This window comes from Tenebrio molitor, chromosome 9, assembly GCF_963966145.1.
Source record: "Tenebrio molitor chromosome 9, icTenMoli1.1, whole genome shotgun sequence".
In the NCBI taxonomy this organism is placed as follows: domain Eukaryota; kingdom Metazoa; phylum Arthropoda; class Insecta; order Coleoptera; family Tenebrionidae; genus Tenebrio; species Tenebrio molitor.
This window is the reverse complement of record NC_091054.1, coordinates 3,929,386-3,955,001: the sequence shown is the minus strand read 5'-3', so window position 1 is coordinate 3,955,001 and position 25,616 is coordinate 3,929,386. Positions and strand designations below refer to the sequence as shown.

Below are 25,616 nucleotides of genomic sequence, written 5' to 3'. Positions count from 1 at the left end.
ACAGGGTGTATCCGAATTCGACCGACAAACTTTCAGGGCAGATTCTACGATCAAAAATAAGCATAAAACTTTTAATACATATGGGGTCAAAAACCCTTAGTTTGCGAGATAATCAACAAAAACTTAAAAACAATTACTATCTGAATTCCTTGGATTTTATGGGGCATTGAAGAGGGGGGCAAAATTTTGACAATTTTTGTAAATTGTACATAGCTTCTTTTTATTTTTGTACGTTTCATCAAAAAAATCCACCCAATTCCTTTTGTTGCTTTTAGAACTTTTTAGTCGATTATCTCACAAACTAAGCATTTTTTAAAACATATGTATTAAGAGTTTTATGCTTATTTTTGACCATAGAATCTACCCTGAAAGTTTGTTGGTCGAATTCGGATATACCCTGTATACATTTATTTTTATTAATAAATAAAAAAGCCAACTTAATGGACCACCTACGGTAAAAACAAATCTGACATTTTACCCCTGGAGTTACGCTTGACGGAAATTAGCTGATGTAAGACTAAGGATGTTACTCAATGATTTCTTTTTAAATATCTACACAAAGATCACTCTTCAATTATTTGAGTTACGTAATTCCAACACAAAATCGACTTTATGGTAGCTCACAACTCTTCCATTTCTAGTTACTTTTATTTTATATATTCAAACCATGATAATAATAGTATATTATTAAACGAGTGAGAAAAGATGGCTGTTACCCACTAGCTGTAATCTTCCAAGCGAGTAGTAGCCATTACACGCGAGTAAACACGATACTTTTTCTACAACGTACAAGTTCTTCATTTTATTAAGAAAAAAAGTAAACAGACACGAATCATGACATTTCAAATTTGAACTGTATTATCGCAACTTTATACTTTATAGTTAACGACATGATTTGCAATTTTATTTTGCGATTGGTCACAATCCGTAGAGTAATCAGTCAAAACTCACGGTCGTGGGTAATGAGTACCATTACTTAACAGCAACCGCGTATGTAATGAATGTGTTATTGAATAGGAGTTTAAAAATACCCTCTTATTCGCCAGATCTAGGCTTCAGTGATAAAATATTGGAATTTCCAGACGCTAATGTACTCAGAATCTAGTCTAGAAAGAAGTGTGTTCTGCAATCCCTTCAGGCCGAGCTTCAATTAAAATTGGAAATCCGCAAATTATTCGACTCACAAAACGTAAAACAATCAGAATTAACGAACTTTGGCCACGAAATCTTTCCACCCCTCCATGTTGACACAAAAGCCGTGCCTTTTCACATTTTCCCCAATTTAAATCATCAATCTCGAACACACTTCATATATTTTTAATTTTAATTAAATTCATCACCCAACTCTTTGCAAATAAAATTTTAATTAAAAATCACTTTGAATTGTGCTCTTCCAGAAAAAAAAAACAAAGCATCACAGTCGTCGCCTAAAGCGCACGAGTGTTAAAAGGCGAAAAACACAAGTTTCAGGTGTCTAATTTTTTCCCAAACACACTTTAATTAAACGTCTTCCGACTCTTCTCCAGCCAAACCACGCGCGAGAACTTTGTTTAACCGACAATATCTTGTACGGCAAAGTTAAGCCGTTAAGTCAATTTGCTAATTAAGACCTCACCATCGTCTAGTTCGCAGCCAATCTAATTTCACACCAACAATAAGGCCGTTAATTAGATTGTCTTGCAATTAAGACGATACAAGAAAGAAAATTGAGACGACGCCGAATCAATCATAATAATAAATCCTTGGTGCAATTACGCGCATACAGGGTGAGGGTTAATAAAGCGAGGACGTCGTGCGGGTTTTAAGGACTCGTGTGTTATTGGCAAACTAAAAATGGCTTTGTCAACAAACTTTCCGGCTGACACCTGATGAAAGAAGAGCAGCGCTACATCTTTTTCGTGTTCTTGTTGTTGTTTTCGCTGTCTAGTTGGTGTTCGTGTGATGTATTTTTTTCGAATCGAAAATCAATATTTATTTTGTGGTTTATAGATCGGGAATGTGAGGAGAGGCTTTTAGGACGATGTTTTCCTTACGAGTTCGGTGGCACCTACTCTCTAATGTAATTTTTTTCTGCCTCTCGAGATTCTTTTATCTTGTGCAAACTGTGCTGCCGGGTTGATGTGCCAGTTTTATTTTTATTCTGCCAAATAAATTTATCTCGCCTGTTTTTCTGTGTTTTTATTGAGCCAGAGAAAGATTTAACTCACCTGTTGATTTTTGGTTTGCTCTGATTTGAAAATATTGTTGAAAAAAAAAAGAAAAGTATAATAATTGATGAAGCGAAGAGAGTAGCATTATGTTTGGAAGCTGAAGGCAGACATTTCGAACATTTACACTAGTTTGTAAATACGATTGGAGCTCCTCATGATTCTTTTACAACCGACAGGTCACACATAATGCACCCCTTTATGAAAACCAAGATTTCAACAGAACTTTTTATCACGGAAACAGGAAGCGTTTGTTAATTCGTAATTGACCCTTACTCGTTATTGTCTCATACTCATTACAAATTCAAGAGTAATTTAACTTTCTGCCGCCACTGCAGAAATATATTTACTGCAACTGAAGCAACTTCATTTTATCCATAATTCAGCAAATTTTACGCACGCATTGCCAATACATTTTATTCCAATAAATTCCAATAAAACGAGTCAAATTCAATTTCCACAAACTGCAGATTTCCTGCTGTTAAGACATAATAACCTTTCCAAACTAATCTAGCAACATTTGTAATTAATGCCACTTTCGTAATTTATTGAAAATCGTTCAGCTGCAGGTGTGCTTTCATAATTTAGAAATATATTAAACCATAAACTTCCTCACTTCTTATTAACAGTTTAATAAACCAAGATAAAGCTTTCGCAGATTAAAAATTCTGTACATGTTTTATGAATAAAATTCGTTTTGAGAGTTCTCTGTTGAACTTTGCTAATTTGAAACAGGTAATGGAATTTTTAACGTAATTAAAAGTTTTATTTAAGAAATATGAGACATATTTAAGCTTGACAGTTTATACAGGGTGTTTTTTAAATTCTAGTACAAAAAAAGACTGGTAATAGGTGAGGATGAGTAGAACTCATACACAAAAAATTATCTAATAAAAGTCTTTTCGTTTTCGAGATAAAAATAAATTACATTTGTGTTAAAACTGTCAGTACGCTACTGATATTTTTGTTCATAGCATTTTCGGGTGGCTATGGTTGCTGTTGCTGGATTGCTATTGGAGCGATTGTTGTGTCTGTTGTATATTTCATGAAAAACTACACAAAAAGACACCACGGATAAAAAAATGTAAATTGTTTTGTGAAATGCCTGGAAAAGCAAAAAGTAAAATGTGAAGAGCAGCACTTTAACTAGGGGCGTTAACACACGTGTTTACGATTGCGATTAAATATTAAAAGCACACAACGCGAATAATTTACACATTTCCATTAGCCATTATTAATTCATCGAACTTGTAAAGTTTCCATTTAGAATTAGCAAACAGTCAAGTCCAATTGAAACATTATAGTTTGTGATCCATTACTCAATGTCTTTTCACTAACACAATACTGTTGCTTTATGACTAGAACCATTTCTAATGCACGTAAAATCGAATAATTGCAATGTACCGGTAGTAAAACATTCAATCCGACTGCACTTACGTACCCACACTTATTTTATCACTTTATCAGCCAATGAAAAACAAACAAAAACAACAAAAAACTTACTGATGGCGAAAAAGGTGTTTTTATTGGGAGTTACCGGAGGCGTTTTGTTATAAAATCACTGAAGTATGGAAATGAGATAAAAAATAACAAATAAAATTTCTACGACCTACGTTTTAAACGAGTGGAACGAACTGAATTTTTATCAATACGAAGGCAAGGGTTTTGCAATGAATGGTTAAAGTGCTCAAAGTCTGATAGACATTTTTCTCTATCTGCCTTTATGTGTTTGATTTTTATTAATAAATAGGTAGAGGTTTTGGATTTTCTCATGGGCTATGAGTCATATCTGGGCAAACGACGAATTCAAGTAGGCGCTACAAACCGACCGGAAAACATCGTCATTTGTTATGAGTATGTTAGTGTCGTCTCTCTCTCTCTCGTCTATTTTCATGTAAAATAGTCGACGTTTTCATTTACAAATTTTCACTGGCTTATCGCTCCGCCTTCGCGCAGATATTGCCAAGGTCACAGCCCATGAGATAATCCAACACCGCTAAGTAACAGAATAGCACACATTTTTGCAAACCTACAGATCAAAAATTCAATAAATAATACATAGAATTAATAATAAATTTTTATTCCATTTTAAAAAATGTGTGATGCACAAACAATTAGACAAAATTGTTATTGTGTACTTATCAGGATTATACAAAGCATTTTCAAATTAATTTTTAGAGTTTCGGTGAGACCGTAAAAACAGACTGGTAATTCAGGTTGTGACGATATTTTGTATCTTGCCAAATGTGCGAGAAAACTTCAAGTTCCGCCCTTTTAACAAAGCACGTTGGGGCAAAAGGGTAACAGCTCCACTCAAGGGTGGTTACATTGTGGAAATTCAGGGCGTACGTTATGCTAGTATAATTTCTCGGTGGCAAGATGCCATTTTAGATAAGCAACTTTGTCAGTGTCTGTGGTCGTTGTTAGTTCAATTAGATTACGGCGGCCTCAGAGAAATATAATCACACTAAATCAAGAAGAGAAAAAATGGAATTGAAGAACAAGGCCGCAGGCCAGGAAGTTGATAAATAAATGAATGATCGCTAATAGGATATAATTAAGTTTCGAAAGACAATTAAATTACCGCAGCTCTTAATAAAATACAAGTACCAGGGATACTGATACATTGTTAAAAGATTCAGTTGTTCTTGAATTATATATTTTTTTTAAAAGCAATGTCTGATAGAAATTTGATTTGAGACACAAACACAGACCAAAGAAATTTTTGAATGCATGTTGACAACATTAGCAGTTCTGTTTTCCCATAAAAATCTGGGGTGAGGAGTAAAAAAAAATTAAAGACTGGCAGAGAGCTGGAAGAACGAACAGAAAACGTCGATGTTGTCCATGATGTGAATTTCGAAGATCGATGAATCATCGTTAGATTATCTCATGGGTTGTGACCTTGGAAATATCTGCGCGAAGGCGGAGCGATAAACCAGTGAAAAATCTGTAAATGAAAACTGAAAACGTCGACTACTTTCAAAGTTAAAAATTTCGAGTGCCGGAAAAATCCTCGCTCCATTTTCTAGGATAAAGATGGGGTCATTTTCACTGGTTGTATGCAGCAAGGAAAATCGAAGACTGGAGATTATTTCTTCCAACCAAAATATGTGGAAACACGTTGTGGAAAACTTTCTAAATGTGCGTTGTTTTTGCAAGACGATGCACTGCTTGTACCCCTGGAAAAATCCAATAAAACCGTTTTCAAAATTGCCGATCATTTAGCATATTCTCTTGATTTGGTCCCTTCCGATTATCATCAATTTTCAAAACTGAAGAAAGTCTTAAAAGGAAGAAGAGTTGCGTAGAGTTGACGCGTGATAGCGTTGAATAAAAAAATATTATTTCGCAAATCCTTTTACACTAGGCTGGAAACTCGTTAATACTCCCTCGTATTTCTCCCCACAAGACTGCGATCATGGAGTGTGTGAAAAAGGAACGTAAGAGATTTTCTATGTTTAAAAGCAAACATAAAACTGGGCCTTCAGTCTGGTACATCGTCCCAAATCGATTAATTAAATGTGGAGCTGGATTAAACCCCAACGACTTTTCTCTCATTGTGAACTCTTGTATTGTAAACTTGGGGACCATAAAACGCTCAAACTCGATTCTATTAGACCTTCTCCCCAAAAAGCCTCCGGTTTATAACACTTTTGTCCAGGAAATCTGTCAGAATTTGGCTCTGACAGACCAGAATAATGTATCTTGTCCGAGCAACAACTTAGGTTGGCAACGTAAAATGTCAATTGTCAGCCATTTTGTTGTGAAGGCGCTTGCACTACTGAAGCCGCAATTGCTTTTAAATTTTTCATTTATTTTTTCAGTGTCATTATCGTCTTTATTTCTTGTCTTTTGGTATAAAATTTGCTTACACCTGAAACTTTTGACATTTGAAAATTATTGACATAACCTAAAACCTGACCGAGAGAGATTTTACGATACAGGTGTACATTTTCGAAATTAGTCCAAATTTTAGTTTCTCCAACACAAAACAGTTCACAATTTCGATCTCAATTTTTTCATTTTTTACCAAATTACGAATTTTTATTTTGGAAACAATCTAACCGCAGGAACTAGGTAGGTACGTTGTACAGATCAATTCCTCTCTTGACGCAAAGGAATCTGTTTCAGCAATTTTCTAGGATAGTAAACATAAATATTCCAGTAGAAATGCGAATATAATATACTCCTCTGAGAGTTTTTTTGGGGTAACTCCAGAATTCTGGCTCCGACATAGAAACAGTTGCCACGGGCAATCTTTCCTTGACATAAACAAGATGTATCTTTAGGAAAAAATGTATAAAGTTGATATCTGTAAAACAAAATGTGTATTGCCGGAACGTTATATAGATGTGGATTGGGGACTTGTCGTTAAGTTGGCACTACCAAGAAAAGTAACTGGGCGCGCTTATAACGTGTTTGGAATTTATGATAGTTCAATAATAAGTTTTAAGCGACCTTGAGTTTTCTAAAACGTTTTTACTATACATCATATGTCAAAACTGAATTTTAACACTTTCCCAGTCTTAATTTTTATTTATGTATTTGTAGTGTTATTAAATCAGGATATTTAATTAACTTTATATACAGGGTGATTTTGAAAGTTGGGCAGATATTTTAATCACGAGCTACTGGCTTCATGTAGAACTCGGAAAAAATATTTAAAAAATTCTATGTCAAAAAATAAAATGACATTTATCTTTTGATCTACAACTTTTTTTAATTGCTTTTAGTTTTATGTTTTATAAAATGTACGCTAATGCGAAGTAACCTATAGGAAATATGTTTTAAAACAAGGAAACCGCATTGGTGTACGTTTTATAAAATATGATATACAGGGTGTATGTTTAAAATGTGCCGAAATTTTACCTACGAGGTTGTTTGACAACGTAGAAGACTAAAAGCAATTAAAAAAAAATGTAGCTCAAAAAATAAATGTCATTTTATTTTTTGACACAGAATTTTTTAAACATTTTTTCCGAGTTCTACATGAAGCCAGTAGCTCGTGATAAAAATATCTGCACAACTTTCAAAATCACCCTGTATTCATTAACACCAACTGTTGGTTGACAAAAGGAATAAAACTTATTTAAATAGACCCTTCTATTATAACTATAAACCCTCTAGCGACGTGCAGGCGAAGCACAAAGTACTCATTATCGCTGTTAAGCTGTTAATTTAAACCGTCATACGAAATTTAACTCAGAATGAAATTTTTTTTAGTATATAGTTTCGTTTCAGATTTTCGCATATCTTGCATTAAAACATAACAGTCTAGAATCTAGATTTATAATTCCGTTGAATTTCCACCTCCACCCTTCCACATCTAAATCCCCGCCACTTTACATTCTGAGAATTTACGTTCCTAAGCTTCAGCCACTGCAACTATAAAATACCGCATGAAAATTTTACTGATTGATCTAATGCGAATCCAATTTAGCCAACGAGCGGAAAGCATTGAAAATAGAATTTCTCAACGAATTACGTCTGTTTAAAATCGATCAGATTACCGGAAAATTCTGTAATTTCATAATGGTTTCGCACAACAAATAAAACACAACTGTCTCAGCGATGCATTAACGAATCTCCAGTTCGTAAATTTCTAGGCCGGTTTCATCACAACACGCATCCCGTCATTTATTCAAATACGTTCCGCGAGTCGCTGAAAAATTGATTTATAACAGTTTTCATTTGCACAAACTCGACGGTTACACAACTCGTAAATATTTACAAATGCTGGAGGAAATAATTGGACGCGTTGCCTAAGAAGGATTTAAACCAGCCGGAGCGGCGACTACCCGGAAGTGGGCCCGGAAAAAATTGGGGCTCATTAGAGTGGGGTCATCCGGTGGCGTATTCGTGGTGTTCTCTTACCAATCGGTTAATTACGCGATCCGGGTGAAAAACCTCCCGGTCTGAAGAATTCCCATTATCGTTGCGAATGATCGATTCAAAATAATGAAAGCATCACACTAACTGACACGTTCATTACGCTAAACCACCCTCAGCCACGTGTGAAATTTCCAATTAACACGCGGACACAATCCATTAGGGCCTTTTCCACGGCGGGAAATTTATCGGTTTTTTCCGTACGCGTTCAGCAGTTTACTAATCAACGAGCACGGAGTGTATCTGACGTTTTTTCTCCAAATACGGATAATTTATAACATTTTACAATTGTTTTTACATTATCGCGAGATACGGGGTTGTCATAAATCCTTCTTAAGCGGAGTGGGCTGTGCAAATTGCCACCTACAATACATAGTGGAACTGTACTATCCTAAAGGTGTCAGTTGATGTGATTACTTGGTTGCCTAAAAGCAAGGGGCTCTGCGGTATCTAACTTAAGGTAAAAAAAACTGTAACAAACAATTAAAACCAAATCACTCCATAACAAATTTCGTCTGCTCATTTGATTTGTTTTTATGATAAAAACAGGAACATAGCACATAAACAAATGTTCTGTCAAAAAAGAATTATTGTTCACTGCTATGTTCCACGTCTTGATTACTCTTTTTTACCTCGTTTCAAAAATGTTTTACCACACTGTCTGACCAATAGTGCGGCAGTAATGTGTGGCAGTCTTTATCTGTCACTTAAATTTAAATTAACACTTTTAAAAATGATAAAAAACGAAAACTTCAAAGTGACAAGTATGAGTTGTCAAATGTCAAATTTACAAATCCTGGAGACGCGGCAAATCTTGCGTGTACCGTAAACCACAGCGATGCACGATGTAATTAATAAATATTTATAATAATCCTGAATGAAAGCATTAATTTAGACCGTGGGATTCGTGTATTTTTATAATGCCACTCAAAGGATTATTTTCTGTTTTCCACAAAGGAATTCCCGCTTCGGTGAATGCTTTGCATAAATCCATTGGAAACTGTGACTCACGTTTCGTTATTTCAGCAAACGATGTCAACATGAGCCGTTGCTGTCTCTTTGTGGTATTTACCATTTACATTTTACATGTGGCATTTTCTGTATTGCCTCACACGAAATATTTTAGTAAAATTAATGGTCTGCTTTACACTTTTCGAAATAAAAACTTGGCCATCACGTGAAAGGACATGATGCTACGTTTTTATAGTGATTTATGCGACAAGTGCGTAAAGTAGTACTTTTTTTAAGAATGGGCAAACCCATGAGTGAAAAATAGTTCTTTACATTAGAGTACGGTAGGGGTATTTTACAACGCGAAAACTAGGTTTCAGGCACGAGGCAAAGCCGAGTGCCTGATTAGTTGGACAAAAAGACGATAGAATCATAGAAACAAAACACTGGATAGAATTTGAATAAAATAATCCTATTTAAACACGAAACAAGCAGTAAACTACCAATCTAGGTAGTACAAAATTCATCTGGTGGATTCTTCTTAAATGAATGAAATCGGCTTCATCATTATTCTTGAAATTGTCGTAAGTGAGACATGCAAAACTGAGAATGAATATGTTGTAGAAAAAAAGAAGAAAAGTACCAAGTAAGAAAAATAGTCTAAACCGTTAAATAAGGTATGCAACTGTAACAAATGATTGCGAGAATTAAAGACATGATAATTGAAGTCTGTACCTAACTGGAAGGTGGTTCTGATGTGAAGAAGACAAGAAAAACCGTCAAATCTTCGAGGAAGAAAAAACAATGAAAAAGTTTTCATTTTTACACAAGTAAGTCAAAATTCTTGGAAAAAATGAATATGGTGTAAGATCCAAGGAAATATCATACATTTTTATCTTCATGTACGAATAGGAAAAATTGTATAATAAACCTCCACTAAAGACTATCTAGCTCAGCACTTACTTACACGTGCAACATTGCCAATTTACATACTTTTTTACAGCGAAACTTCTTTACTCTGATTGTCCCTTTTTGCTTCTCATTACTCTTCTGTTCCTTATTTTTACCTTCAATCTATCGGGTGTTCATTTAAATGTATCTTCAAAGTCGGCGTTGAAGAGTCGATTGTGAACGCACCACGCTTTCGTCTGCAGAGTAAAAACACAAACAACGTAAAAAGTGAGATTAGATTTAAAAAGATGATCCGTGATCTGTAATCTGTGGTGCGTTCACAATCAACTCCTCAACGCCTACTTTCAAGATAAATTTAAATGAACACCCGTTAGTTCGTTCTTTTATGACATTATTTTCTTTTCCCTGTATTTTTTACCACTTATTTCCTTCGATCCAATGTATTTCAATCTGTCTAATCCTAACATCCGTTTAATAAATAATTAACTCCAGGTATACCTTTTAACTTCACTTTCTTAGATACATTCGTCGAGGTCAAAGTATGACATTTAATCCTTCGTATAAACCAATTTTTGTTAAGCTTCACCACATAATTTTTTATTTCATTGTTGGATTATCTGCTTTCACTACACATACTTGTTAAACCCTCATAAGCTGTCTGTATAATACACCTATTGTCCATTACTAAACGAATCCGCAGACACCAAGAATCGAAAGCTCCTTTATCTCGTGAAAGCTCTTTGTCAAATAATACGTTCGAGTCCTTTCTACTTTATCTGTTCATAACAGCATCGTCATGTGTTAAAAGGACATATGTATAAAACTTCTTAAATCCTTCAGGAACATTTAAAATAAAAAGTAATCTTCACCTGGATACTCCCCCCAGACCTACTGCACGTTTACCCCTTTGCAAATCACTTAATCAATCCATTTTAGATTTTTCGGGGGATGAAAACTAAAAAATTGTCTCCGTTTCAGCAGCACCATGTCGAAGCAAAACTCCAACAACGTCTCGCAGGGCGACGATTTGTCGGTACGATCGCTCAGCTCCGAAGACGTGTCTCAGGCGCCCCGTGGTTACTGCTGTGCGAAATCGGCCAACCCCGCCGACGGCAAGGGGCGCAAACTGCACCTCCTGCAGATGCTAGTATTACCGTTCATCCCCATCCTGGCACTGATAGTTCAGACGGCGGTGATACTCAACAACATCATGATCTACCGCCAAGAAGTGATGGATATCGAGAGTCAGGTAAGGGGTGCGAGGGTGATAATAAGATGGGAGAGACGCGAGAGCGATGTGGTTCTGACGTTCGCTGACATTTTATGAAATTTAATCTCTCGCCGAGATCTCAACCAGTAATAAACAAACGTCGAGATAATATTGAACACGGTTGGCAGTCGGAGGGCGAAAATCCTTGGTGCAGACAAAGTGAAATTGATTGTGCGAGAGCGGCTGTCCAGATGTCCGATATCCATGGCCTCTGTCCAGGACACGTTTGTGCTCTCCCTCGTGTCCTTTTTTCATTTGCTTACTTTGTATTTGTTTCATCTGTGCTCTTGACGTGTTCAATAATTAGGCGTTCTAAATGTACATTCCAATTACAAAGTTTGCGTCCATATCCTCCGAACCTTTATTTAATCCTGTTCCACTCTGTAATAATTTCCATTAGCACTACAGTTCCTTTATTACACAATTCTCCAGTTTCCTCTGCCATTATCAGTATGTATCTACTTTTATTACACTATTTTCATTCATTTCACGTCAAAAGAAAATGAACAAGGTAATTCACGAGTAATAATGAGCCCGACAGAATTGAAAATGCAACCCACAATACATTTGGAAGGTAAAGCTGGACATTTACCGCGTCCAAATCCAGTTTTACGTTCCAAATGTATTGTGGGTTGGGTTTTCAATTCCCTAGAGCTCATTATTACTCGTGAATCATCTTGTATATTACATGAAAAAGGATCTAACAAAGAATTTTTTCTCTATATTGTAGTAAAACATTTGGTCACATATTTGCTGATCTTGAAAGATTTATGTCGCACATTTGACGTGTTGAAGGATTTGTTTTCTACATCATCATTTCGATTTCGATTTCTTTCCATCGAATCTTAGCGATGAAGTTTACAAAATAAGTGGAGCACCAAAATTATTTTTGACTATTGTTAATCACGTCGACCGTACAAAAGTAACCATGTATAGTAAAGACAACGTAATATTTTATCTGCCCCGCCCATTACACTTTCTTAGTGACCAATCAAATAGGTTGATAAGACGATCTGATTTACACAGTAAAAATTTCCGACATTCGAATTGTCGTAATGACATTTTATTTTTTAGAACCTAAAACAATAATTGTGGACTTGACAGCAAACTTCTAACCTTACTTTTTTACGTGGCAAATGTGATGAAAAATTATACAAATTTGGTTTTGATTCTTATTGGTCAATTTATGTGGGCGGAGCAGATAAAAAGTTATAAAGGCAATACTATAGTAGGTACTATTGATGACACGAAATCTTGGATGATTTGTCATTCGATTGACATAAAAATGTAAAACTAGCTTTAGGTGCAACTAACCTCACTTTCAATTTTTGTCATTTTTATCATTCTGACATGCCAAAAATAAACTTTCAAATGTCAAATAGTTTCAAACGTCAATCATAATGACAATAAAGCGTGGCTTACATTGACATTTTTTGAAGTGACATAAATTTGACGTCTAAAATTCCGTGTCCGCAACTGTAACAAGAATTTCTAAATTTAATTTTTAGACAAATCGCGTTACACTTGAATTAATAATTCTACTGAAATCCTCAAAACAAGAGTTCAATTTCCTGGAATAACTGTTCAAATTTTTTCAGCCCGAAATAATCGTGTAACCAATAACAACAACAAACAACTGATACTAAAAATAGAACTTGAAAAACAAAAATTTAACTTTCACTTGGAAAGATTCACACATATGGAATGTTTGTCGATCCCAAGTGGCATTCACCTGACAAATTTTTCAAGAGATGATGGCTTTGCTTCCAATAATTTTATTTGTCACAACTGCTATTTACGAGAAAGTTAAAATACGACGATTAAAATGTGAGATAACAAAAATGCTCCCGATTTATGGCGAATTTTCCCAAAAACTCTTCGTTTTTTCATAATTTCGTTTAACCAAGCGAATGACGTTTATGTCAAAATTTACGAAACTGCACAGCTAACTATGTGTTATGTTTTTTAAATAAAAAAACAAATATACACGTTAACTTTGGGAATGTATTGTGGGTTGCATTCCGTCGGGCTCATTTTTACTGGTGAAATATTCTGTATACATATAATAAAAACGATTTAGATGTGGACTGTCAAACTCAAGGTCGCCTAAAATTTATGATTGGACTGTACTTTAGTGAGAAATCTGTCATAAATTCCAAATAGAGATATTTTCATATTTGGTGGCAATACAAAATTGTATTGTCAATGTCGTGATTTCGATAGAAATGCAGCAGATTGGCAATAAGAAAGCTATTCATGGTCAAACTAGAGAAATAATTTGTAAATAAAATAATTTGATTATATGAGAATACCTTTTCCTTTTGAACCACTGACAAAAATTAAAGAACGGGTTTTTATTTTTTCAATCTACTCGTATTTAGCAAAAATTTAAATTTACCTAGACATTCCTTTTTACGGCGTTTATGAAAAATTTGACACTAACAACACAATTTTGTGACATTTCTCAGTCTTTTGTTTCCGCCACCAAATATAACAATATTGAGTGATTCAAAATGATTGTGGATAAGTATGGCAACTATGTACGAAAATTTATGTGGCAGCTGTGTGGGTGGGGTTGCTGCATTTCGCTTCAAGTGTTCAAAAGATTTTTAGTTCAATGATTAAAAAGGAAAACATAACCTAAATATATTTTGCAACTAGATTTTGACGTGAGTAGGTACACTCTAGCCAAAAAATTTTATACCCAAGTAGGTACAGTCAAAACAAGCATTTTATTTAGAATTTAATTTTGACAGTCCAGGAGTTTTTTGAATTAACATGCTTTAGTTACTTTTCCTGGTAGTGCCAACTTAACGACAAGTCCCCAATCCACATTTATAACATTCCGACCATAAAAACTTCACAACTTATTTTTTGAGGTTAATTTAAATTTTTCACATTTCGTTGTAACTCCAATCACGATTGCACATATGTTTACAACGTCAGCAAACAACTTCCTAACCTTATTTGCTCGCGTTCGTGCTTCCCGGCAGTAGTTTATGCAAAATTAAAAATTATTATATTAAAATATTTAAAATTATTAAAAAAAAAAAAAAAATCTAATGCCGGCAGCGAATTATACTACATAGGGCGCAGCCTAGGGGCGCCAAGGCGAAAGAGGACGCCGCCGAGGGCGGCCAACGACCAACCCAAATAATCAAAAACAGGGAAAATTAATTTATAAAAGAAAACACAAATTTGTCAATTATCAGGTTTATTATGTTTTTATGTTCTGTCCTATTATGTCTCATGTATGTTTGACCAGTCATAATATTTTTGGTGTTGATTTCATCGGCAGCCACCGCCATTAGCTTTTATTATTCCGTACAATCTTGATAATGGCACTGTAATTGAACGCTTTAGAAAATTTATGAGAAATGTGGGACACAAGGCGATTGACATGGAGTGTGCGATTTTACAGACCTTCCAAGAACTATCATTAGATATCAAAAATTGCATCAGAGACCAATTTACAATGTCCGCAACCTGTCTGGTAGATACGAACTCTGTAGTCTGTAGTCTTTTTTGTAGAGGGTGAGGAGAGGAGTGAACGAAACGGACACATTTAGGGCGTGAACGAAAGTGAACGAATTCCGACCGGCGTCACCTATTTATCGGAAAGGTGGGACCAAACGCGGCATGAACGGGGCCCGTTCATTGACCGACCAATGAGCGGGTAGAGTATCCACAAGTAAAACAACTAAGATGTCGAACACACAACTGAGGCTAAGATTTAATAATTTGACATTTGACTGTTGACATCTGATTTGATGGCTTTAACGGCTCGACCTAGTTCGACACAATAAAACTATAAAGCTGCACAATTCCACAGGACTCTTGATATATTACATTCTTTAATAGACACTTTGTATTTTTTTAATAATAAAACCTTATTTACAAATTATGATTCCCGTCATTTAAACCGTTATTTAAAACAACCACTCATGAGTCAAGAAGCGCAATCTTTTTTACTATTTTCTCCATTAAAACATCCAAACGACTAACGTTTTTAAATGCACTGCGACTCAATTTTCAGTTTCAACTAAAATATCGGATGTTGCACATTTTCAACTTCAACTTAAAACTATATTATATTTCAAAGTTCCCAGTGCTGGGATGAAATTACTTCCGCCGTCTGATCAGAATGACCTTTCCACTGAAAACTTCCAAACTAAATTCCAACTTTCAGGTTTCAAAGTTCCAACAACATTAAATTCCATATTTTTTTCTCCACAATCCACAACACTAACCACAAGTTTGCGCAGCCCTGAAACACATGTATATCCCGTAAAATCCGCCATGATCGTTACTCCTCTTGTTATCCCTTCTAATTCGCCTCGCTTCTATTTGGCAATAAAATTTTACAGCGTACAAATATTTCGGGATGAGCTTACGCCAATTCTAGTGTTTCAACGTTAGTCGCTTTACAAAGCGAACTGAAATACTTTTGGAGAGTTTGGAGCTTTTTCGTCGCAGCAGTCTCATTCTTCTGTTGAATCAATTATTACGTTATCAGTTGGAAAGGTCCCTAAAACCCTTCCTGACCCAAAAGTTTGCCGGAGGACTAGATAATTAAGGAGCGATCAGGCAGAACGATTGTCCTAAAGGGAGCCGCAAAGGAAATGAAAACGTTAATTTTTTCCACAGATTAAAAACGATAAATCGTGGGTGGAAAGTCCTGATTCGAATTCATTCGGGTTTAACAATAAGGATCTGTCCTTTGTTGTAGCGGGTTAAGATCTAAATCTGAATTAGTTGGTCTGACGGCCGTTAGGAGGTTTAAAGCGGGTCGTAGAGGGCGCTGAAAGAGACAAAGACGGTCGATCTAGGACGGTAATTGGTGGTGTTTGCTTTTTTCCTCCGCCGATGAAATGTAATGAAAGCCCATTGGCACCCTCGCCATTTATTAGAACGAATTGATTAACAACCGCCATCAAATTATTATGACAGAACGGCCGGCTTCCTCGCTTCCGTTAGGTTGGTATCAATCATCCGATCGTTTTACACTGTCCCCAACACCATAACAATAAAAAAACAAACACTAAAAAAACAAACGGCGACCGTCGTTCGTGCACATATTGACACTAAAGGGAACGGCCTCCTCTCTTAATTCATCAAGGTGATTAAACAAGACGACATATTTGCGTGCACCACCATTGTAATTAATGTTAAAACGAGAAAAAACGAGCGGGAATCCAGCCGGCGTAGGCGTCGCGGTCACGTCGCGACGTCCATAAACACGCCGGAATCGGCCTCAATTACGAAAAGATTGGACCATATAAACACACTCAGCACGGCCGATTAGGTGGTCCGACGGACGCGATAACTGCCGGATGGGCGTCGCGACGCTCCATTTTTTAATGGACGAGACAATGGCGCACGTCCCGCTCCGGCAAATTTTAATCAAGTCGGCGGCGGTACACGTGTTTTGTTTGATCACAGGGCTCTTGATTTCGAGACGGCTCCGGATGTATGTATACCTACACCTCATTAGGGGCTTTTCTCCGACAACTGTTATGTTATGAGCGAGAACACGTGGCCTGATTAAGCTGGGGAGAGAAGAATCGCGAGAAAAGCCCCCACGTGGGGTACGAGGGAGGTGTGGGATGACGTGGGTTGTAGTTTTTTTTTTTTGAAAGGGTGGTAATATTGGAACATGTCGAAAAATGGGATTGCTTTGTGAGTAGATGGATTATCAATTGTCTCACATGTCGAGACACATACGATTTTCATGCATGAAAAATGAGCGAGTTGCTATGCAACCAACAATATGGTCAAACCATCGATCCGATGACAGGACGACGACAGGATCGTTATCGAAATCTAAATGACACGATTCATTTTTTCAATTTTAGTTTCCGATGCTGATGAAGTTCTGTAATTTTGAGAGAAAGGTGAAACCATGCCTCATCGAAAAAAAAAATAACACCTATTAAGTAAATTCTTGTTACACCAATTGCAAAATTCGATTCTTGGAAGGTGAAGTTGCTGAATCAAAGAATAAGGGAGTAAACGTAAAATTTTCTTTTATAGTCACGTGGTATTACTTAAGTCTAGATTTTTCAAATTCCAATAACAAAATTTTGCCACGAAATCTTGAAATTTTCTACATTACTAAGAATTAATAAAGTTGTAAACCTTTGGAACCTGTCTTTTTTATTGATGTTTTTATTGAGCCGGAATAATTATGATACAGGATTAGTCAAGGTGAAAATACCTTATCTTATCACAAGAAGTAATCACCATTTGAAGGTACACCTATAAAAAGGATTAAGATTATTGCTAACGTTAATTCTCATGTACGTATCCTCGAGTTAATTGCAAACTTTATCTTTTGATAACTGGCTCACAAGGAACATTACCTTAGTGTCAAAAACGGAGGTAAAAAAATAAATATATTTTTAGGCACCCTTAATGAAAAAGGTAATTTTACGTACATACTCCCATGCGGACGAAAAGTAACTCTTTTTCGGACGCACTTTTTCGTACGCACTCTTTCGTCGAGTAGAAAATGTCCAAAATAATGTTCTTAACTGATTCTAAAAAAAATTTTGCTACCTTCTCTGCATATACAAAAATGGGAATTATAAGAAATTTTGTCAAGGCCGTGAATCAAGATCAAATTGCCATGGGTTGGTGATGCCATAATAATGAAAATAATAGTGGATTATATCAGAAAGAGTAGAAGTGAGTTTTTTTGTGCCAATCCCAGAGACTGAAAACCGAGACGAAGTCGAGGTCTCGTCACTGGCCAAAAACATGAAGCAAGAAACAGGAGAAGACGCTACTAGAACAGCTTGTCAGTTATTGATTAAAAATCTAAATGAAATAAAAGGAAATTCTCTGTTTAATACATCATCTTGCAGTCTCTAATTCAAGAGTTAAAGAAACAAATGACAAGATAAATTATACATATAATGACCCACACATGGAAAAATCCTTACGGAAAATGTTAAAGTGTATAATAAATAACGTTTGCATTAAAAAACAAATTAACAAGGGTCACACATTTTGTTTTACAAAAAAAATACATGTCCCATATTTCTTCGTTATTATAAAATACATATCTTGCACAAACGCTGCTGAAAAGAAAGTTTGCTTTTGTAAAAACTGTATCTATATTAGATATTTCCTTCCAGACAACTTCCAGACTTTAATATGTCACAAGTCGTAAAAGAAGCACGAATTGCTAAACAAACCGACACCTAATGGCAGCATTACCACTGCAATATCTGCGGGAAAGTTTTCGAGAATTAATTTCAGTGGCGCACTTACTTTTACTTTTCAGACTCCACTCTGGAAGAGAGCCTTTACGTATTTTTTTTCTACAAACGTGCCGATTAGATTAAAAAAATTGTACCCTGGATACTATGCCCTGGAAGACGTCTTTTCAGAAACAGGAATCGATAATAGCTATTTATGTAACAAGTCCATAATGTAATGCTTTATTGGACGAGTCGAGTTTATGGACGAGCGAGCAATAAATAGCAATAAATAAATAGAAGAATCCAATAAAGCATCATTATGGACGAGGTGCATACAATATTTTATGTTCGACTGCATTATTTGTTCAAATTACAAAAAAATAACAGTGACATCTATGAGGTAAATGTAGAATGACAGCAGGTTTGCGACTTTATTTATTATAGTAGTATTTATTATTTGGAATAATAAAACGTAAACAAAATTAAAAGTTATCTATTTTTAAAATTTGCACAAAAGAAATCACGTTCTTTCATTTTACAATTTTATTTACACTCATGAACCAACAATAAGCCGTGTCGCTACGTACTTTTGCACAGCGACATCTAACAGCACAAATTCCAAACGCGATCAACCAAAAATTTAAATCTAGTTGGCGATTAACTAGAAATTTACCTTACCGTCTTGTTTATCGGACTAGTCCGATAAAGTGGTAGTTTATGGCCTCAAAATAACGTCATAAACCATCTATATTTGTCACAGTCGAACATAAAATATAGTTATTTGTACAACTAGTTCTGAAAGTCATACTTTTTTTCACGCATTTGCAGGTGGATTAACGAGGGCCTAGCCCGACTTAATCAAGCAAATAAGAGAAAAAAAGGGACTTTCACAACGTGTTGTACACACTACTTTTTTGCATATCGAAAAAAAATGAGAAATTTGGTCTAAAAGGATTTATGAAAAAAAAAAAAAATAGGTATGCTTTGACAATCATCTGATCATCAGATGGAATAAAATGATGCAAAAAAGGACTACTTTCACTACGATTTTTCCTGTAAAAAAGTGCTACTTTCATTACGATATGCAAAAAATATATTACAATCATGATCTTTTTAAATCAGTTTCTCTTTCAACAACTCCTTCAAAAGCCAACCAGAAATTAATTTTTAAATATGCTTCCACCTCCGATTAATTTTATCTTTAACATACGCTTATTAAAGAAGTAACAAACTTCTTTTCTTCTGTTCGAGATAATGAAAACGTGTCTTAAGTCTATCCAGACTGCAACTTTTTTATCTGTTTTACTTAATACCCAAGCTTATGGCCATTTTTATCAATAGCCATTAAATATAAAAATTATGGTTTTACGACACCCTTTCAAGTATCTACTCAAAACAATGATTGATGTTGTTTTCTTCCCACTTCCGGAATTGAAATAATGGAAATTTCTTATACCATTTTCATCTTCTTAAATCGATACTCCCAAAACAAATAAATTCAAGTTTTCAAATTTATTTTTGACATAAACTTGCAAACTTGTTAATAAAATAAATCTCGCGGGATTTAATCTCAAGAATGTGCTCCACTTGCCACTTTCTAAGACGATAAAATTTATTTACAATTTAAATATAGCGATCTTATTAATATCGTTTGAAATTCAGCCAATTGAAACAATGAACAGAATCACATCTGAAACACATCATAAATCGAAAAATAAAAAATTACTTCTAATTGTCCTGTCAAAAGCGAATTGAGTAATCGATGGAATCAATTTCTAGGTAAATATCGCCGAAGAATTGAGTAAAGTGGTAACTAGAATGCAACTGGAACGCTCTGAAGTTGCTTTTCACGTTTACACAAATGGGAGTACCTTGCGGTAAGTACCCACGTCCCAAAACAACGATTTCAAGCAATTTCCACCTCAGGTCAAACTTGACGAAACGTTTTGAACTGACGAACGCTGCGTTGCAAAACATGAGTAGCTGGCCTCAAGTCTCCTTGCCCTCAGATGATGGGACGGTGACGCGTTTGGACAAAGAAACCTTCCAAAAAAAACTAGAAGAATTCAGGTATTGGTACAACACGATTTTGTAAAAAAGACCCAACACGTTTCCATGTTTCGACAGGCAGAAAGTGGTGGGGAAAGAAGAGAGTACCATGACGGACGTCCTTTTGTGGTACACATCCGTCAACGCCGCCATGTTGGACCACCTAACCAATCAGATCAAAGAAACGGATAACAGCGGCGTTTGGAGGTACTACCAGTCACTGGACCTTCACCAATCTTCTCTATGTTTAGTCTTTCTAGGTACTTGTTGGCGTTCAAAAACTTGCTGAAAAGTATAGAAAGCACAGGAATAGCGAGCGTCTACGGCGTCAGCTACTTCGGAAGAGGCGTCCTGAAGAGCGCCAACTACACCAGCTACATAAAACATGACGCTATAGCGAAGGACCTCCTGAATTCGTCTCTGAATTTTGTCCCGCAAATGAAAAGCGAGTACAGGAAGCTCACCTATTCCATGGTTGATTACGGCAAAGTCAAATTAAAGTGAGCTTGGAGATCGCAGCTGCTCCTCCTTTAACGTAACCGTTTCAGGAACGACATCATCACACAGAATGAAAAGCGTCTCCCTAATATCACGGAAGCTCTGGACTATTTCGATTCCATAGCAACATACACGGATGAATTGCGGAAATTGCAGCGATACTTGCGTCACACAATAAGGTACCTACAATGCTTTCAACAAAAGTTTCCTTTGAAGCATTATCACGGAAAACGATCTGCAAGCTCTGTAAGTAAGCTCGAAGGACGTATGAGAGTTTTCGTGCACAAGAGCTTTTAAAATAAAGAAACTCTTTATGGAGAAAAAATTTAATAAAATAGAGTAACAAAAATATATATTGTTTTGTCCACCCGAAACCGGGTCACCGCTAACCCAGAAGCAACAAATATATTTTATTAAGAAATTACAAAGCAAAAATCTGAGTGTTTCTATACCTATTTTATTTACGGTAGACATGCTGGAGTACCATCATTTTTGGTTATTATTTTTGCAGAATAAAATTGTTTTTTATAGTTCAAAATCAGTTATTGGATGGAAATTACTTAAATAACGCTATAAAAATTCAAAGTAGACCTAAAACCGTTAATTAGAGGGTGGGTCAGATTTGACCCACTTTTGAGATCTGACCTTTAAAATGATTTTGAGATGCTGATATTAGAACCGAAACTTTTTTTGGAAAGCGCCGGTGCTGTAAAAATTCAAACCTACCGCCTCCCCCACCATTCTGTTCCAGAGACTACGTCAGCAACGCCCTGTACGACGCGACCAATAAAGAAGCGGTAGGAGTGGCGATTCTTATCGTGGTACTGGCAGTTTCCCCCATTATCATCTGGCTGGTCCACAACGCAGTGGCCACGATCCAGGTAACCACGTGACCGAGATGTCCCCCCTCTGACATTTGCTTCCCAGTTGTACGCCGCCAACTTGGCCAAAAAAGCGAAGGAACTGAAGAGAGAAAAAAAGAAAAGCGACTCTTTACTCTTCCAAATGCTGCCACCCAGCGTGGCGACGCAGCTGAAACAAACCCGCCAAGTCCCCGCCGAGTACTACGCCTCTGTCACAATTTACTTCAGCGACATCGTGGGATTCACCGAGATCGCGGCAGTCAGCACGCCTTTAGAAGTAACAAATTTCAATGGAAAGACTTGCACGTTTCTGATTGGCGTTTTGTTAGGTGGTGACGTTTCTCAACAAGATTTATAAACTGTTCGATGCGCGCATCGAATGTTACGACGTTTACAAAGTCGAAACCATAGGCGACTCGTACATGGTGGCGTCGGGGTTGCCGGTTATGAATGGTAACCAAGACCATCAACCAGACAGCGAAGCTAAAGATTGTTTTTTAGGAAATAAACATGTCTGCGAGATCGCCAGTATGGCTTTAGACCTTTTGGCAGGGTCTACGCAGTTCAAGATTCCGCATCGGAAAACCGAGCGGCTGCAGATACGCTCGGGGGCGCACACGGGGCCGGTGGTGGCCGGAATCGTGGGCTCAAAAATGCCCCGATACTGTCTCTTCGGCGACACGGTCAATACCGCCTCCAGAATGGAATCCACCGGGGAAGCTTCCAAGATACACATCAGTTTGGACATGAAGAAGGCTCTAGATTTGATCGGCGGTTACAGAACCGAACACAGAGGCCTAGTCGAAGTTAAGGGGAAGGGTCTCATGGATACTTACTGGTTGACGTGCAAAGAGGGCGCCGTCCACCGTACAGTCGAAATGGAAACGCCGACGTATTTCCAAGAGGATGAAGACACCGAACCCGTATTTATGCGAAGATTGCGAGATGAGAGTTATTTCTAAATAAGTTAAAAGCATCCGATATTTTAACTGTTCAATACTGTTAATCGAACATTCCTTGATGTCGCTGTGGTTGTTATTATTTTACTAGATTTTTCTAAATGTGTGAGTGGAAGGAACAAATATGTGTACAAATAAATCTTATTTATATTAACATTTGTTTTTTAATTTCTCAACTCCAAATACCAACGAGTGATGTGAATTAATCCTTACAAATCATTCGCCAACACGCATTTCACCTACGTTTTTGACCTTTGACATTTATATAAGTGGTTTTGTTGTTGTAACGTTGGCTAGTCGGTTGGTACTCGTGGCGGAACTAGTGTGACAGTTTAAAATTGAGAAAGTCCATGTAAACAAAATTGTATCAATTTTATTGAGTTCTCGTTGCTTTGTAAACCTTCGATTGTGTTAAAAACAGTTACATAATGTTATTTTGAGCCGTTGAAACTGATTTAAGCGACAACTTGCGTGAATTATCGCGTTTCCATATGGCAATTAAGTGACGTGGCTTTAACATAACCTCACAAGCACCTCAATTTAAATAATTTTCAATAAAAATCGTTGACAATGGAGAGACGAACGGTGAGAAACAAAAATTTGGAGAGTTCCGCGATGGAAAATGGCGAAAACGTCCAAATCCGCGGCCCCGCTAATTTAAAAGGCGACAAACAAAACATCGCCCTGCTTTTATGTCTCTACACCCTTCAAGGAATCCCTCTGGGTTTGAGCTCCGCCATTCCTATGATCCTCCAGAACCGTGGAGTGAGCTACAAGCAACAAGTAAGTCCCATCTGTGCCCAGAACCCCATTTTCACCCAGCTCCTTTCAGGCTGAATTCAGCTTTGTAACCTGGCCTTTCAGTCTAAAACTGTTGTGGGCCCCCTTAGTTGACTCGATTTTCTCGACGCGAATCGGCCGGCGGAAAACGTGGCTAATCCCGACGCAGTACTTGATAGGCGCGTTCATGTTGCTGTTGAGCGGCCACGTCGATCAATGGCTTGGCAGCGAAGGAGTGGAACCCAACATCGAAATCCTCACGCTGCTGTTCTTCTCGTTGAATTTCCTGGCGGCCACGCAGGACATAGCAGTGGACGGGTGGGCCCTCACCATGCTTAAAAAAAATAACGTGGGACACGCGTCCACGTGCAACAGCGTGGGACAAACCGCCGGGTTTTTTCTGAGTTACGTCGTGTTCATGGCCCTGGAGTCGGCGAGTTTTTGCAACATGTACCTAAGAACGGTGCCGCAAGACACGGGGATCGTGACGCTACCAGGTTTTTTGTATTTCTGGGGGTGGGTCTTCGTGGTTGGGACCACTTTGGTCGCCGCTTTGAAAAAGGAGGTGGAGCCGCGGGACGGCGACCACGAAGTGGTGCACGACAGAGACATCCAAACTGCGTACAAGTCGCTCAAGGACATCTTAGCGCTGCGGCCGGTCCAGACACTCGTTATCATACTGCTCACGTGTAAAGTAAGTTTTTAACGACAGTCGAATTATTAACATGATGACGTTTTGATTGCAGATTGGATTTTCGTCAACTGACAGCGTCATGACGCTAAAACTCGTCGAAGCTGGAATACCCAAAGAGCGCTTAGGCCTCATGGCCATACCTCTCATTCCCGTACAACTCGCCCTACCTTTAGTCATAGCGAAGTACACCACGGGACCGCGCCCCCTCGATATATTCCTCAAAGCGATTCCATATCGACTGTTGTTCGGATTTGTCGCCGCGTTTCTCGTCTGGGTCACCCCGATTCTCGTCCCTGACGCCTCCCAAGGCCTGCCTTTTCTTTACGTAACATTCCTGGTGCTCTGCTATGCACTCCATCAAGTGTGCGTCTACTGCATGTTTGTCTCCATCATGGCTTTCTTTGCCAAAGTAAGCGACACTTCAGTGGGGGGTACCTACATGACCCTTTTGAACACTGTCACCAATTTGGGGGGGAACTGGCCTGCAATGTTGGCACTCTACTTTGTCGACCCCTTAACTTGGAAACAGTGCTCAGGAGGGACGGAGAGTCTCGACAATTCTTGCAGGAATTCGGTGGAAAAAGAGGTGAGTCTGTCGCGTGGGGTAGGGGGTTATTAATTTTATTTTGTTATTATTTGTAGTTGTGCGTGAGCAAAGGTGGCAAATGTGTGACTACACTGGATGGTTTTTATATCGAAACGGCGATTTGCGTCGCCATCGGTTTCGGGTGGCTGCTTTGGGGCCGGAAAAAAATTAATTACGTCCAGAGCCTGGACGACTATTCGTGGAAACTCAACAAAAGGAAGAGATAGTGATTTGGACTGTTTAGCGCAATTATTAGTGTTGTTTGTATTATTTTGGCACGTTTTTTGGATTTTTTTCGGTAATGTAATTCCAGTTACTAAAAAAATTCTGCAAATAGCTCAAGAAAAAAATTATAGTAATTTATTTCTGTTTATTTATGTACAAAAACGAGTGAATTAGAGTTGGCACTGTTGTTATTCATTTTGTGGAGTATATTTTACATTTTATTAGGTTAAGCAGCGCAGTTTGTGATAAAGTGGGGAAGTTGTGTGGCGCTTCCCACCATTAGATGGCGCTGTTGTCATTACAAAGTCTATAATTTTGTACTTTTTGACCGAGACAATATCACTAGTGTGTGATCTTTTCAACAAAAATAAAAATAATTTTCCAGTATTGTGCGTTTTATTTGATCCCCGGTATATTTACGAGTACGGTCCTGTACTGAAGGAATGTTGGTACAGGTACTGTAGTTCAAATACTCATTACCATAAAAACTTGACATTTACAATGACCCTGAAGGAAGTGGGTGGA

General features: G+C 37.2%; 2 protein-coding genes across 8 annotated transcripts in view; both read left to right on the top strand.

The window, feature by feature from the left end:
- LOC138139053 (uncharacterized) overlaps nucleotides 1–22,960 on the top strand; it is a 28,627-nt gene extending 5,667 nt beyond the window's left edge. The window contains exons 2-12 of one of the 7 annotated variants that reach the window (XM_069059213.1): nucleotides 9,675–9,880; nucleotides 10,941–11,211; nucleotides 20,217–20,314; nucleotides 20,364–20,507; nucleotides 20,565–20,693; nucleotides 20,738–20,986; nucleotides 21,035–21,163; nucleotides 21,736–21,865; nucleotides 21,912–22,124; nucleotides 22,177–22,300; nucleotides 22,349–22,960. In XM_069059213.1, the coding sequence (XP_068915314.1) occupies nucleotides 9,855–9,880; nucleotides 10,941–11,211; nucleotides 20,217–20,314; nucleotides 20,364–20,507; nucleotides 20,565–20,693; nucleotides 20,738–20,986; nucleotides 21,035–21,163; nucleotides 21,736–21,865; nucleotides 21,912–22,124; nucleotides 22,177–22,300; nucleotides 22,349–22,809 (1,974 nt within the window). In that variant the 5' untranslated portion in view covers nucleotides 9,675–9,854 and the 3' untranslated portion in view covers nucleotides 22,810–22,960. Of the gene's footprint in view, nucleotides 1–9,674; nucleotides 9,881–10,940; nucleotides 11,212–20,216; nucleotides 20,315–20,363; nucleotides 20,508–20,564; nucleotides 20,694–20,737; nucleotides 20,987–21,034; nucleotides 21,164–21,735; nucleotides 21,866–21,911; nucleotides 22,125–22,176 lie in introns of all 7 variants that reach the window. The other 6 variants (XM_069059214.1, XM_069059209.1, XM_069059208.1 and 3 more) reach the window with 6 other exon arrangements.
- A 133-nt stretch (nucleotides 22,961–23,093) lies between these two features.
- Nucleotides 23,094–25,478, top strand: LOC138139057 (acetyl-coenzyme A transporter 1). The gene is made up of 4 exons (XM_069059219.1): nucleotides 23,094–23,589; nucleotides 23,639–24,280; nucleotides 24,333–24,866; nucleotides 24,923–25,478. The coding sequence occupies exons 1-4, from the start codon at nucleotides 23,377–23,379 to the stop codon at nucleotides 25,091–25,093; spliced, it is 1,560 nt and encodes a 519-aa protein (XP_068915320.1). The 5' UTR covers nucleotides 23,094–23,376; the 3' UTR covers nucleotides 25,094–25,478.
- Nucleotides 25,479–25,616: the final 138 nt, after the last annotated feature.

What these genes read in the sequence shown, in the direction of transcription:
- LOC138139057 (XM_069059219.1), top strand. Translation starts at nt 23,377, where the DNA reads ATGGAGAGACGAACGGTGAGAAACAAAAATTTGGAGAGTTCCGCGATG. An exon ending in GAGTGAGCTACAAGCAACAA is followed by an intron (nt 23,590 to 23,638) that starts GTAAGTCCCATC and finishes AGCTCCTTTCAG; the next exon opens with GCTGAATTCAGCTTTGTAAC. An exon ending in GGAATTCGGTGGAAAAAGAG is followed by an intron (nt 24,867 to 24,922) that starts GTGAGTCTGTCG and finishes TATTATTTGTAG; the next exon opens with TTGTGCGTGAGCAAAGGTGG.